Source organism: Sinocyclocheilus anshuiensis, unplaced genomic scaffold, assembly GCF_001515605.1.
Source record: "Sinocyclocheilus anshuiensis isolate Anshui unplaced genomic scaffold, SAMN03320099.WGS_v1.1 scaffold1, whole genome shotgun sequence".
In the NCBI taxonomy this organism is placed as follows: domain Eukaryota; kingdom Metazoa; phylum Chordata; class Actinopteri; order Cypriniformes; family Cyprinidae; genus Sinocyclocheilus; species Sinocyclocheilus anshuiensis.
In genome coordinates, this window is record NW_015539843.1 from 1,374 (window position 1) to 17,160 (window position 15,787).

The 15,787-nt window shown below is 37.0% G+C and overlaps 2 protein-coding genes across 5 annotated transcripts in view; both read left to right on the plus strand.

Annotated features, from left to right (window-relative positions):
- Window positions 1-908: 908 nt before the first annotated feature.
- On the plus strand, window positions 909-11,839 carry LOC107684494 (syntaxin-2-like). Of its 4 annotated transcripts, none has more exons than XM_016480753.1 (11): window positions 911-1,129; window positions 1,212-1,318; window positions 1,546-1,626; window positions 2,308-2,407; window positions 5,035-5,109; window positions 5,214-5,287; window positions 5,390-5,498; window positions 7,718-7,791; window positions 9,749-9,886; window positions 9,987-10,097; window positions 10,613-11,125. In XM_016480753.1, exons 2-11 carry the CDS (start codon window positions 1,289-1,291, stop codon window positions 10,748-10,750), a joined length of 930 nt encoding a protein of 309 aa, XP_016336239.1. In that variant the 5' UTR covers window positions 911-1,129; window positions 1,212-1,288; the 3' UTR covers window positions 10,751-11,125. The 4 variants fall into 4 exon arrangements, with proteins under 4 accessions (XP_016336237.1, XP_016336239.1, XP_016336236.1 ...); XM_016480750.1 differs by having other exon boundaries at window positions 911-1,318; window positions 10,613-10,764; window positions 11,040-11,124; XM_016480751.1 differs by having other exon boundaries at window positions 909-1,318; window positions 11,040-11,839.
- Window positions 11,840-14,321: 2,482 nt separating this feature from the next.
- The window catches only part of LOC107684511 (peripheral-type benzodiazepine receptor-associated protein 1-like), a 113,209-nt gene continuing 111,743 nt past the window's right edge, over window positions 14,322-15,787 (plus strand). Inside the window, exon 1 of the mRNA XM_016480783.1 lies at window positions 14,322-14,371. Within this exon, the coding sequence (XP_016336269.1) occupies window positions 14,369-14,371 (3 nt within the window). The 5' untranslated portion in view covers window positions 14,322-14,368. The remainder of the gene's footprint in view (window positions 14,372-15,787) is intronic.

Genomic DNA, 15,787 nt, shown 5'->3' on the forward strand with positions numbered 1-15,787 from the left:
TAAACATTTATTTTCTGGTTTCCAGTATAAAAGATGAATGGTTATATCTGATTAATACCTTCAGTGTTCGTGTACTATATGCATGTATGGGTTTTCATGTTTTTCACACAATTAAATATATTGATGCTCTGTTTATCAAAAATGTTGCAGCTCAAATACCTTTATTTTGTACATTGAATTGTAGTATGATTATAGCATAAGACAAAAGAAAGGTAAGGAAGGTTTACACAAATTAGAAACATTGGGAAGAGCTGAAATTCAGAAAGTGGTAATTTAGGATTGTATTGATGTGTTGAAGGGATACATCAGATTGAGTTTTATTGAAGTGCACTGATAAGAAGAATAAAGCTCAAGTTAACATGGCTTGGTTCTTTAATTTGCCACAATTTAGCCCATAGCGACGAAGGATTTGATAAAACCATGGCATTAATAAATGTACATGGACAGGTGAACCGTGAACATGTAATGCAAAATTTGAATAATTGTTATTTTGGCATTAAAGTTTATTGTGGACAACCCAGTTTCCTTCGTTGTCACCGTCTTAATTCGTATCGCTAATTGCCGAAAATAAGAAGGGGAAATTCCTCTATGAACTCGTTTTTACTAAACGAGTAACTGCAGGTGGCGCATGAATCTGCCATTCAGCAGCATTGAAATCTTAGAACAATATTTATCTTAATGCAGTCATTTACATATTCAAAAATAACTGCTTAAAATAATTGACAGTGTTGTCTCTTGACATACAATTTGAAATATACCCGTCTACTTTATATAAAGGCTCAAGTATACGGCAGCTCAATTGGTAAACTAAAATGATTTTGATTGGCCCCTTCTGAAGAGTGCTGAGAAAAGTAACAGACATCACGTGACACCGTCTTCTGTGTGCTGCGTCGTCAGGACTAAAATTTACACTTGAATAATGACAATGAGAATCGTAATATCCATTTAATCGAAACACACAGTAAATAGTAAAGAAATATAAAATAAAACTATTAACCTGACAACGCCATGCTGTTTCTATGGTTACTACCGCCCTGTTTCGTGTAGCTGCGCAGAGAACAGCCGAACTGGTGACAGGATGGGAACCGAACAGATACACAGCGCCTCATAACTTGATACCTCTTTGAACGTAAACACCTTATTTATAAGCTTTTATCGATCAGTTACGAACCCCAAAGGTTAATTCATGTACTTTCTCCGACATACATTAGTTTCTCACGATCTGGTCAGGACTTGCAATGGACTTGAACAATCAACAGAAGATAATCGACGTTGCATCGACATTGTTATGAGGGACCGACTGGCTGATTTGAATGGGGCAAGTGATTAATAATAAACCAATTAGACTAATTGTTAACATTGTAAATAATATATTGATATCAATGTTTGTACTTACAAAAATACAACATTTTACATAAACTAACACATATTTGGGAGTAACGTTCTGTATTGTTTATGTCTACTTCCCGTGCTCACATCAGTGTAACTAACGTTAGTGGTGGTTCTCCATGCTTGAGGCATGTGTAACTTTGAGGCTTGTTTCAGGGCAGGCAAAGTGCCAGTGAAGATGGGGGTGTCACTGTGTCGGTGGAGAAAGATGGCTTCATGCAGGACTTTTTCAGAAAGGTGCAGTCATTCACCTGTATGACAGATGCTCCTCTTCTGTACACTATATATCGGTGATGGACCGTCCTTTGGGATGCATTGAGATGCTTTAAAATTCTGGCCGAATAATCTTATTATGAAAATCTGATAAATATTTTCATGTTTGCTCATTACTAACAATTGTCTGATATTTTAAATCTAGTTTAGCTGGCTGCCAGGCAATATTTCTGATTTTCATTTAAAGTTTTTTTCATTTAATACTTTTAATAAAGCTATATTTCAGTTAAAGAAAACTATTTTAGTTTAGTTTTGGTTAACAATAACAACACTGAAATCTTTTGCACTTCTTTTTAAATGAACACATAAATTAAATCATTAATACAAAATAGTATTAAATTGTACCACTGATATTAGGCATCACAGCATTACAATGTACAGCATGACATTTATTTTTAGACAATATGTCACAAGGGTTGCTGGTATTGTCTAAAAATAACTGTTCTTCTTTTTTCCCATGTACCTTGTTGATCGTGTAAAGTTCACAGCAATTACACCGCATGACATCTATAAAAGAGAAATTTCATAACAAAAAAGGTTGTAACATGCATCCATAGTAGTTCACACTAGGGTAGTTAGTGAGCACACTATAGTAAAACCATTAAAGAATACTGTGTTTCTGAACTTTGCTTCGCTTTATTTCAGGTGGAGGAGGTCAGAGGTGTCATTGATAAGATCTCTTCCCTAGTTAATGAGGTGAAGAAGAAACATAGTGTGATCCTTTCAGCCCCCAACCCTGATGAGAGTAAGTCATCATTAACCAAAGACTGTGAAATATGAGTAACAAGGTGGTGCTGGTTAGCAGGTTGAAGTGGTTAATGAACCCTTTGAGCCCTTGAGCGAGGCACTTAACCCCAGTTTGCCCCAGTGAGATGTCCCTGCAGTAAGTGTACTGTGAAAGATTTAGTTCACCCAAATTTTGTCATTATTTACTCTCCCTCAAATTGTTCCAAACCTGAATGAGTTTCTTTCTTCTGTTGAACGAAAAAGAAGATATTTTGAAGAATGTGGGTATCCAAACAGTTGATGGTAGCCACTGACTCAGACTGAAAAAAAATACTATGAAAGTCAATGGCTACAATCAACTGTTTGATTACCAGCGTTCTTCAAAATATCTTTATGTTCAGCAGAAGAAAGAAATTCATGCAGGTTGAAACATCCTGAAAGTGAGTAAATAATGACAGGATTTTCATTTCTGTGTGAATTATACCTTTAGGTCTTATTTAAAGGGGTGGTTCATTGCGATTTCACTTTTTTAACGTTAGTTTGTGTGTAATGTTGCTGTTTGAGCATAAACAATATCTGCAAAGTTACGAAGCTGAAAGTTCAATGCAAACGGAGATATCGTCTTTTAAAATTCTGGCAGTTTAATGCCTACAAAAACGGCTGGTAGGGACTACAACAAGTTACTTCCCGGGTTCGTGACATCACTAACCCAGATAAACCCCGCCCTCGGGAAAAGGCAGCAAAGGGGCCATGCTGCGCTGCTTTAGAGAAGAGGAAGAGAAAACTAGAGGTGCATGTAAAAATCTATTCATATATGAATCGCGATTCTATCTTGTAACGATTCTAATGGATTCACAAGTTTCAAAATCAATGTTCAAAACCAGCGGTTCTCAATACTGCTCCTCGCGTCGCCCTGCTCTGCACTCTTTTAACGATGCCGTTGTTTACAATACAACCGGAGCACATGCCGCTGAGGTGAGGGGCGGGACGATTAGATGCGCACTAGATGTGGTTTAGCTAATCACGACACACTGGGCTAGCTAACCAATCAGAGCCCGTTGCCTATTTCTGAGGGCGGGGCTTCATAAAAACAGGAAAAGATCAGCCCGTTTCTCAGAGAAGGGACAGAGCTGTGTGGAATAAAGGTAAATTATGTGAAAAATAATGTGTTTTTTTTTAAACGAAGCATTAACACATGTTAGACTGCACCCCATAAACACAATCAAGCCTAGAAAAAACCCAGTGAACCACCCCTTTAACATCTTTTTAAACCAGTGTTAAGGCCAGTTTTAGCCATGTTTCACCTTCTTCACTTTATAAGTGGGTTAAAATGACACCACAGATAGTTTATAGATCTTGTTATTTGTAAATTTGTTCAAATTACTCACTTAATTTTAGCTTTCAACCTCTTTGTTTTATTACATAATGGATGACAATGGCTTTGCGTCATTCTCCTGTTGTCTATGACTGAGCGCACATTCAAACTTTCCGTCATTCATTTATATTCAAACAAAAAAAACAACTGATACTCAGGGTTTAGTCCAGAACAAAGGAACGTTTTTTGTAACTCTCTGCCCAGAAGCACATAGCCTTATAACAGCGCAAGACCATGGGATTCCTCTTACAGAAATATCACATCACATTACTCTTTACCAGTACACTCAGGAACCAGGAAAACTGCTTTAGGGAAGACATTTTTCACATGTATTGCACACACACCCACCGTTTTACTTGGAAGCATTTGTAATATCTAACTAGTGTTCATGGCTATTGTGAATGATGGTGTCTACCCATATCGACTATATGTACAGAAAATCATTCAAATGAATAAGAAAATGAGACCACAAAAAAAGTTACCATTGGGAGTCAAGTTTGGGCATGCAAGGAATTGTAGTTTTCCCATCACATTCTTAATTTTCAGTGAGTGTGTTGGGTTAGTTGTGCTGTTACTTGCAGGGCATGTATAGGACGTGCAGGCAGGAATGTGAGATTGAGATAAAGACATCTGTGAGGGTGTGAGTGTTTCTGCAACAAACTAATATATGCTAATTTTTCTTCTACACACAAGTGTAATATTTCTTTGTGATATATGTTCAGTGAATCCTCAAGTTGATAGTAAAATTGGAATATCTGTTTGAGGATTGTGCTAATGGATGTGTAATATTTCTCCTTTTTAAGAGTCAGCACAGCCATCTGTAGTTACTTTTCTTCCATATACCTGCGTGCATTTTATATGTTCACATATAACAAACCACAATATTTCTCCAACATGACACATCGTAATGTAAGAGTGCTTTACATGGGCACAATTGTTCTGGAACGGTTATCTCCGGGAGGAAAAAAAACTCAAATTTTGATAGCCAATTTTTAGTTTAGCACGTGTGAGTTGCATATCAAGTGAACATCAGGCCCTGAAACATCAGGAAAGGGTCTCTATGTAATTTAATCTGCAAAGAGTCTCTATGTAATTTAATCTGCAATGTAATTTAAGCAGTTTTTGGAAACTGTAAAGAACATTGAGAAGAATGTTTATTTGAAATCTTTTGTAACATGAATGTCTTTAGTGTCACGTTTTATAAATTTAATGCATCCTTGCTGAATAAAATTATTAATTTCTCTTATTCTAAAATATGCCTTTGCTTTCAGGAACAAAAGAAGAATTGGAACAGCTCACAGTGGAAATCAAGAAACATGCCAACTTTGTCCGGTCCAGCCTCAAATGTGAGTTGGATGTTCTGCTTTGGCCTGTTGAGGATAGTGAAGATAAGAGTACCATTGCACTTGGACAAGAAAATTAACTGAATTCTCATCTATTTTCTTCTTAGCAATGCAACAGAATCTACCTCCAGATGAACAGATGAATCAAGCCTCAGTGGATACACGCATTCAGAAAACACAGGTATTAAATCTTTGCCCCTTTTTTTTTTCATCCAACCATCCAGTACAGTCATTTTTAATCCCAAATTGATCTAATGCCCTTATTGTCTCTCTTTTTTTTTAGTACACTAACTTGTCACGTAAGTTTGTAGAGGTCATGACGCGATATAATGAAGCCCAAATGTCATTCAGAGAGAAAAGCAAAAGCAGGATTCAGAGACAGCTGGAGATCAGTAAGTCACACATGAGTAACTTCATACATTCACAAGCACATATGTACATACGATACCTTAAAACTAGCTTACTACACTAGACCATTAACAGCTGACAAAATCTCCACCCAAACATAAAAGCTGCTGTCAGCTAATGAAGATTTGACAGATGAACTCACTGTTCGATTGGACTCTTGTCGTGTCAGAAAGTGATAAGACTTTCAGTTTTATGGACGTCGCCATCTTTGATATTACTTTGGTCACTGTCACTATGGTAACTGGTAAGGAAAACGGGCTTGACTCCCGTTGCACATTCATACAGACAGTATTCGAGACGCTACTGTAAGTTGTTGTGTGAACGGGACATTTTGAGTCTCACACCTGTAAGTAAATGCTGTTGTCAATCCCAAAAACTGACAGTATGAACGTAGCCATAGAGATTTTTAAAAAGTCTTAGGTTTATATTGGATATACATTAGATAAATTGGATATTTTATTGTGCAGCTTATTTCCTCTTTTTATATTTAGATTACCTTCCCATAGGGGTGTAACGTTACATGTATTTGTCCCGAACTGTCACGGTATGGACGTCACGGTTCGGTTTATGCAGTCAGACAACAAATACAGTCAGTCATAGGCAATCAATCCAGAAGGGGGCGTGCGCCGTAACGCAACACTAACCGTCACAACAGGAAAGAGCAGAAGAAGAGATGATCTATGCACCAACCCAAAATAAGAATGGCGAGTCCAGATGGCACACAAGAGATCGAAGAACCACCTGCTTGTTTTAAATCAGCACTGTGGGAAAGTTTCCGGCAATAAATCGGAACCGGTTTTTAACTCCGGTGTCTGATGTAACATAATTTCACAAATCTTAAGTCAGACCATTCTGTTTTTGCTTTAAAGGCACAATATGTAAGATTTTTTTATTAAAATATCCAAAAACCACTAGAACAGTGTTATATATTTTGCTGACTTGTGTACTTACATTATCCCAAATGTTTCGAAGAATGTTTAAATCCAGAGAAATAAGCAATTTTAACTAGTGACTTACATGTTGTGCCTTTAAATCTTGAAATTATACAATCTAATTGAAATCAAAAACAACTGCTCATGTTCACTACTGTCTGTTCATAATAAATGAAAAAATACATTTCCTGTTGTACCGAACTCGTATCGAACCGTGACCCCAAAACCGTGGTATGTACTGAACCATGATTTCTGTGTACCGTTACACCCCTACTTGACCATTATTCAACGCTTACTTAATTGTCAAAAACACTAATTTATAATTTAATAGTTTATAATTTATTAACACTGTTAAATGTAATCTCATAATATATATCCATTTTCATTGTGGAATTGTTCAATAAGGACAAAAAATATTGCCAAATCATTTTTGTCTACTTCTTCTCTTTTCACCTGACATGCTGCATTTGACATTTATTTTGAGTAACTTGTGGTCTGACGTACTGTAGTGCAGACCTCTGAACAGACTGTGTGTCTGTGAATTAGTCCCAGTGTGGGTGGATTAATGAGGTACTTTCTGTGCTTTACAACATATGAAATGGAGCGGGTTGTCACTGGAGACTCTAAAGGCAAGTGTTACCTGGGCAACAGGGCTCCAGAGATCCTGCTATACCTCTGCACAGTGGGCCACAGAATGTCATGTGATAGGATGATGAGTCATCAGTCATGTGACTGACATGATTTGCATAAAGACCCAGTTACCCCTCAACTTTGCATTTGAAACAAATTTCCATGAAAGGTTGTATTTGTTGTTAGGGGACTTTATTTCAATGATGTGTATGTGTGTGTGTGTGTGTGTGTGTGTGTGTGTGTGTGTGGATAAGAGTATGAATTTGTGCGCTGGTCACATTATATAAGTTTGTGTGTATTTTTCCAGTGGCCTTTATATTGATGGTTTCAGCCATTGTAATGTTCCCTCTCATTTTCCCAGCTGAATCAATATAGTCCCCAAGGCGTACTTAGCATGACCACACACACATACATACAATCACACAGTACACACATATACTGTTCCATGACATAAAGCCAAACAATCATACAAATGGACTAGCAACCCGCTATTAGCAATTGCTGGTCATCATTTCATGTTTACCCTTGACAAATTCACACACAGACAGCCATTTATCAAACAAATAATGGCCTAAACAGGATCGGCGAGTTTGTGAGAAGAGTGTTGTTTTTATTGATCTGTTACGCTCTGAATCTTGTAGCTGGACGAATTACAACTAATGAGGAATTGGAAGAGATGCTGGAGACTGGAAACCCTTCCATTTTCACCTCCGATGTGAGTTTGCTTCTGAAAATGACTCTTTCCAGTCTTGCTGTAGGTTGAAGGAGGGAATATTAAAATACTGCAGCTCTCATCCAGAGACAGTTTTTTTTGGGTTATCATTTTACTGTTTATGTGGCATGAGAGCAACACATTTTTCAACAATTGGCACCCCCTGCTGGCTGTTACTTTGCATTTTCTGTAATTGTCTGTTTAAAGCAGGGGTCTCCAAACTCGGTCTTGGATGGCCAGTGTCCTGCAGAGTTTAGCTCCAACCCTAATCAAGCACACCTGAACCAGCTAATCAAGGTCTTACTAGGCATACTAAAATCTTCCAGGCAGGGTTGTTGAGGCAAGTTGGAGCTAAACTCTGCAGGATATCGGCCCTCCAGGACCGAGTTTGGTGACCCCTGGTTTAAAGGGAGGGTTCAGCCAAAAATAATAATTCTGTTATTATTTACCCCCATGTCCTCTCATATTTCTAACATGGAGTACACAGTGAAAATTTTGAACAACGTATTGACCTTTTTTCTATGCAGTTTAACTTCTGACAAGTTTGGGGTCGGTAAGATTTTTTGAGGGATTTTGAAAGAAGTTTCTTCTGCTCATCAAGGCTGCATATATTTAAACATCCTTGCTGAATAAAATAATTTATTGACCCAAAACTTTTGAATGGTAGGGTACAATAAAATGGAACTTTAAAAAGGACACCAAAAAGTATCATAACGTGGCCGATATGATTCTCTGAAGACTAAAGAGGTCAACATGACTTCCCATTTATTGTAATTAAATGCAATTCTTTATAATTTCTCCTTACACCATGTCCTAACTACACGCAACACGTGATAAAAGGTATCTTTTCCAAGTTTTTGTCCTAACCAGCCAAGACGGCGACACGTGAAGTTTCTATTTTAGAAACGGTTTCTATTTCTGCAACATCTGGAACAACAACATACAAACTATGATAATGATAACCTCAGGTACTGAGTATGTGCTTTATTCAATGTTAGAAGTGTTTCATGTGAGTTTGAATATCATAGTGCATGACTTTTATAGCCATACTGAAAGCATCAACAGACACTGTACCTCAGATCTTGAAAATAAATGAAAGTAAACATGTATGTTAAAACTGAGAACTCGATGCGAACCAACAAGTGTTTTCCATGACAAAGAGTCAGTCACTCAGTATGTAGTTTTAATAATGTTAAAAAGGTTTAATATTTATGAATTAGATTATAACCTTGTCCATTTCGTTGGGAGTGCAGTGCGCTTCTTGCTTCTGAATGGCTGTGATATTTTAGGTGATTCTGTCGCGTTGTTTTTTTTTTGTTTTTTTTTTGGAAGAAAGAAAGTGCTTCAGGTTTTTAAATTATGGGAATGAGTATGACAAAATTGTCTCATTTTGGGCGATCTGTTCCTTTGTTTTATGCCGTGTTGTCAATCTTTTTAAAGGGGTGGTTCATTGTGATTTCATTTTTTTAACGTTAGTGTGTAATGTTGCTGTTTGAGCATAAACAATATCTGCAAAGTTACAAAGCTGAAATTTCAATGCAAACGGAGATACCGTCTTTTAAAATTCTTGCAGTTTAATGCCTACAAAAACGGCTGGTAAGGACTACAACAAGCTACTTCCCGGGTTTGTGACGTAACAAACTCAGATAACCCCGCCCTCGGGAAAAGGCAGCAAAGGGGACGAGGCCATGCGGTGCTGCTTTAGAGAAGAGGAAGAGAAAACTAGAGGTGCACGTAAAAATCTATTCATATATGAATCAGGATAAAACCGTATATTAAAAGCTAACGTAAGCAGTGGCATTTGCAAATAACAGCGTATCTAAAAGTATGAGACAACAAACAAAAGCCCACTATGTGGGAAGATTTGCATAACGCCGCCCAAATGTTGACACAAAGAAAGAAGGTGTAACTGACCCCTTTAAGTTTCTAGGGGCTGCTAAAAGATCTCCTCTGTTTTCAGATCATCTCTGACTCTCAGATAACTCGTCAGGCCCTTAATGAGATCGAATCTAGACATAAAGACATCTTGCGGCTAGAGTCCAGCATTAAAGAGCTTCATGACATGTTTGTGGACATTGCCATGCTTGTTGAGACCCAGGTATAGTATACAGTAATCGGTAATCTTTATTGATGTTTGTTTACTTACTAGTTAACCTATACAGCATTTGTTCATTAACTCACTCATTTATGTTGTACAGGGTGAGATGATTGACAACATTGAAAAGAATGTAACCAATGCAGTAGAGTATGTCGGCCAAGCTAAAGTGGAGACCAAGAAAGCTGTGAGGTACCAGACACAGGCCCGCAGGGTAAGAAGAAACAGATGTTTTACAGATATTTTAGAATATACAGATGTTTTAGAAGCCACAATATAATATATAATAGCTTTGCTTCTAATCGGAATGTGTAGTGTTGTGATTAGGCTGTTGGTTTTGTTCATGAAGTCTTTAGTGATTTTAATTTTTTTTTATTAATCTGGAATAAAGGCCACAAAAAGTATCTCAATATTGTGCTCTGTTTAATGTTTCAGATTATGTCTGAGCTGTCACTAACTTATGCTAACCCGTCGCTAGCCATAGAGGGTTGGTAACGGGTTAGCAGCCCTTTTCAGCTTTCAAAATTCACTTTTAAAAATTTTCACATTCATATTACCATAAACTTTCTCCACATCAAATGTTTCAATTGATGCTTCAATTTTTGATTAACACATTTAGCTTTATCCTTTCACAATATGCTTTACAGGCTAAAGAATAGTCTATGGAATTTTAAACCGTCACTAAGTTCTTGAAAAATGCAATTATTATAACCTTTTTGTCTTATACAGAAATACATCATTCTTGCTCTCATTGTTTTGGTGGTGCTTGCTGTGGTCGCACTAATTGTTGGATTATCTGTGGGCCTGTCTGTTAAAACCACTACTAACTCCGCCTCCTCCAGCTCTAATGCAGCCAATCCTGTCTAAGCATGGTTTCCAAGGTAGCACCCAGTACTCAATCATTAACTATCTCATCTACTATCACTTTGCCTCTATTTAAATCCAGTTTGAATGTGGTGACAGCTTTTTATGGGACAGATTTAATGGCTCAAAGATTCAAATATGTTTTAATCAATGCCAGTTTATTTGCTTCTAACCAATTAGAAAAAAAGTGATGAAATGCCTTTGATAACAAAAACGGGTACATTTACGTGTAGTAATTAATTTCATACATAGTGAATTTTTCTCTGTTGTTTTTTTGTTCTGTCTGTCATAGAAATTGGTTTGTGTTGCCATTTGTGTAGCTGTGTGCAGCATCATTCTTCTTATCATCATCCTCATTGGAGTTTACAGTGATTAGCCACCTAGAGCAAAACTTTATTCCCTTTAACATTACTGTGCCTTTGGGGAAAAAAAGAGAGAAAATTTGAGTTTTTGTTTTGACTGAAATTTAAAATATCCTGCTGCATACAATAACTCAAAAACTGCTCTTGAATTTGTTACCAGTGAATTGTGTAGAAGATGGCACTGATTTATGATCAAAGAATTTCCTTTTTGACTTGCATGCTTTGCCATTTCACTACAACAATCAGAGGTAATTTTCTGTCTTTTTATTTATTCAATGATGGTGAATAAATTTTGCACAATTGAGTAATGTTTTGTAATGATACAATATGTAACATTGGGTACTTTGTTCCTTGGGAGGTCTTGTTGACTGACAATGTGGAGTTAAAAACAATCCAGCACTGTGCACTTAAGATATATTTTATAACAAAAGAAATGATAATGTTTGTATTCAAGAGTCACAAGTTCATTTCAGCTTTTACACAATGGTTTGACAGTGTTCGATATGACAGATGGCTCCACACAATATGATGTCAGATCTGTGAACAATGTTACAAAGCATGTTTTAATCACTGTATGCTGTTCTTTTTTGTCTCTTACATATGACTGTGCCTGACAGGAATGTAACCATATAGTCAAATGCTCACAAAGTGTATTGTAAAATAAATGTGAGTTGCTTACTGCTCAATACTGTCTCTTTCTGTTATTGGTGAATGTTTATCACATAAAATAGCGTGCAAAAGTTTGGAGTCGTAAGATTTTTCTTTGTCTTTGTTGTAAGAGAGAGAGAGAAATTAAAAGTAAAAAGTGTTTGATAATAGATAACTTCATTCCATCTGCATTAATTTATTGACATGGTCTTTGCACTATGGTAAATGCAGAATGTCCAAAAAACCACTGTCCAGTAAGTCAACCATCCACTCTGTTAATGATGACATCACTGTTACCATGAGAACCTCAGTATGTGTGACAAAGCTGAAGCAGGTGCATAGATTGATGCTCATGGGATTTTACCCTGGACACAGCAGCTGTGAAAATCTACCTCGAACACACTCACACACATTAAACAGTCTGGATAGTGTCTGTGAAAACCACATGCACTTACACTGTATGATGAAAGCTGAAAAAAATGCCTCATGACAACGCTTTCAGGACATCCTATCTCTGCTATTGAGCTGTGAGTGAGTGGGCAGAAGCACAAACATTATGTAACGGAAATGTTCCTGCCTCAGAGACAGTAAGAGAGCATCCACATACACATGAGAGAGAGAGAGAGCCAGTGAAAAGTAAATAAATGAAAATCTCACCTGATCTGGTTAGGGTGAGTGAATAAAGAGATGAAGCTGAAAGGGGAGAGAGAGTGTTTGTAACAGTGATGAGACAGTCAGTGCTTTCCTCTCATTCTGTGTGCGAGTCATTGTTTGGCTGAGCAGCAGTGTACTGGAAACCACAGAGAAGGACAACTAGGAAAACGTGAGTGCATGCATAGGTATGAAGAATTTGCATTTTGAAACTTTTAGAGAGGCTGGTTTTCAATTAAATCCAAAAGTCACCAGATTATTGAAGTTTTACTTTAAGTTTCTGGTGTACTACAGAGCCCCACACATGACATGTGGGAAATATAGCCTATATGGCCACAAATTAAGAACTCGTTCCCTTGTTTTAGTAAAACATGGCCACATTTTACTAAAACGAGGGAATGAATAAGTCGTAGGGACGAATAGGTCCGCAGGTCATGTGTGGGGCTCCATTCGAAGCCAGAGTCGTGTGCAAATATTAAAATTCCTTCTCTGTAATACACATCTTTAAACAGTTGTGTAGTTGATTTATTGGTCTGTGTATCAGTCAGATAATTGTTAATGAATTTTTAAAAAATAATGTTTTGGGATGTACATTACCGTTTAAAAGTTTCTTGTTGCTTGAGCAGTAAATCAGCATATTGGAATGATTTCTGAAGGATCATGTGACACTGAAGACTGGAGTAAAGCTGCTGAAAATTCAGTTTTGTCATCACAAGAATAAATTACTTATTTTAAATGGTCATAATATTTCACAATATTACTGTTTTTACTGTAAGGCATCTTTCAAGAAATTCTTCCAAAAACTTTTTAAAAAATCATACTGACCCCAAACGTTTGTCCAGTAGGGTATATATTACTTAAAAAGTCAACCAGGTTGACAGTTTTATAGTTCTTTTTGACATTACTAGTCTTGTGCTCCAGTTCATGACATTACAAGGTGTTTCTTAGAAAGATGTAATGTTGATATTTCTACAAATACTTGTTTTATAAACAGTTGTTTAAAGGATAGTTATAGTTAACTATTTAACTATTTGTCCTCTACTGAAATTTAACAATTCATTAACATTTCAAACATAGATTAAAATGTAGTTTTTCTGTTTTATGTTGTTAATACTGCCAGGAAAATTTGGGAGAATGGCACTGGGGATGAGAAAAAAAAAAAAAGAAAAATCATTTTTGTGTAATTCATTGTGTTATTCAGTCATTGTTTACACACAAAGGTGGCTTCTTAGAGCTGTTAAAGTAATTGAGAACAAAACTGTCTGAAGTGGGATTAAATCTTTTTTGTCTTTTTGCAGTTTTCATCACACATGCAGAAATGCGCTCTCGCCTGCACTGTTAATTGTTTAATCGGTTTTGCTTTCAAACATGGTATGTTTGATTGCATAAAAAGGCACAAAAGTAACTCCATATTTCGTGGAATGGCCCTTGTGAAGCTCCAGCAGGTTTGTCTGTATAGGCTCGGAGGGGATGGATTTTCTGCATCCTCATTTTCCAATGGACTGCTATTGAGTGACTCTATTCATAGCCCTTGCCCCGTCCCAGGCAAGCCATGTGGCCTCTCAGCAGTACTACACTGCACATCTGTTCAGCTGCTTTCTTTCTCCATTATCATTTAGTCAGACTCGTTTAAGATGCAGTGCTATCAGAGGGGATTATGTTCACCCCTGAGAGGGCATCTCCTGTTCCTGTCCCTCCTCAAACCGCTTTCTTCATGGCCATTTTCTGTACAGTAACGATATAATCCAGCGCCCGTTCTTACGTAACTCCAGTGAAGTACAGATATTAATAATCCCACGCGGCCTGTGGCACGCTGGCTCTGTGACATCACCGTCAGCCACAGCAGAGTATGACTAGAGCACTGTGGGTAAACACGCATAAGAGCAGGACATGGAGCGGTTTGCTGGAGTTCACAGAGAGCAGGGCTGCCAATGTGTAGATTATTCATAGATTATGGGCCATGGTATGTACCACTTTTGCAAACATGTGTGGATTAAGACATTTGTAGATTTGTAGATTACAGTCTGTGGATTGATTTTTGTAGAGTATGTTGTGTACAGTAAATATTAATATATGCTTTCAGTGTATTTGTATCGTCTTTGGGTATTATGTTTGCATTTATTATGTTTGTTTAGATTATTATGGATTACTGGATTTATAACTGGAAAATATCATACATACATGTGTTTATAAAAATGATTTATTTAGTGCATGCAGGGTCATATCAATGTTCATGCTTATGTGATATGGCTCAGAGCGTGTGTGTGTGTGTGTGTGTGTGTGTGTGTGTGTGTGTTTGACTGCACCAGGGGTCTGGGCATGATGTCAGTCTGGGGCCGATTTGTATGCATGATGTAAAAAGTGTATGTGTGCGCATTTTGTGCGAGGTATGCTTGCGTTTATGTATGTGTGGGTTAAAGGAGACTGGGGAGTGTGTAACATTTTGTTTTAACATCTGCAAGGTATGTTTTTCGGCTGTGTCTCAACATTTGATAAAATATTTTCGTATTTACGCTATTGTTCAAATGTTTGGGGTCAGAAAGATTTATTACTTTTTAAAGAAGTGTCTTATGCCCACCAAGGCTGCATTTATTTGATCAAAAATACAGTAAAAACAGTAGTACTGTGAAAAATCTCCCTCTTTATTTTTGTTATTAGGTTCTTGTTAATTCATCCTTGTGATGGCATGGCTGAATTTTCAAGAAAGTTTAAAAGAACAGCATAAATAGTTCACCCCAAAATTTAAATTTACTGAAAATTTACTGAAAATTTTACCCTCAGGCCATCCAAGATGTATTTGAGTTTGTTTCTTCATTGGAACATATTTGGATAAATTCAGTATTACATAACATGCTCACCAATAGCTCAACCCCTCTGCAGTGAATGGGTGCCGTCAGAATGAGAGTCCAAACAGCTGATAAAAACATCACAATAATCCACAAGTGATCCACACGACTCCAGTCCGTCAACTAATGTCTTGTGAAGTGAAAAGCTGCATGTTTGTAAGAAACAAATCCATCATTAAGACGTTTTTAACCATTGCTTCTGCCTAAAATATGAGTCCTCTATCCATAATATTGTGTTCTTCAATGAAAAAGTCAGAATTAGGAGAGAAACCAGCTCAGGACAAGCACCTTTTACAAGCAAAAACAGTCTAAAACAGTTACTGTGAACAAAAACTGTGATGTTTTTATCATGTTTATGTTTATGTTTGGACTCTCATTCTGATGGCACCCATTCACTGCAGGGTAACTATTGGTGAGCAAGAGTTGTAATTTAAAATTTCTCCGAATCTGTTCTGATGAAGAAACAAACGACATCTTGCATGGCCTGAGGGTAAATATTTTTTCAGCAAATGTTCATATTGTTTTTTTTGGTG

Coding starts and splice junctions, on each gene's coding strand:
- LOC107684494 (XM_016480749.1), top strand. CDS start 1,187: ATGTACTTTCTCCGACATACATTAGTTTCTCACGATCTGGTCAGGACT. Junction 9,887..9,986: donor CCATGCTTGTTGAGACCCAG/GTATAGTATACA, acceptor TATGTTGTACAG/GGTGAGATGATTGACAACAT. Junction 10,098..10,612: donor ACCAGACACAGGCCCGCAGG/GTAAGAAGAAAC, acceptor TGTCTTATACAG/AAATACATCATTCTTGCTCT.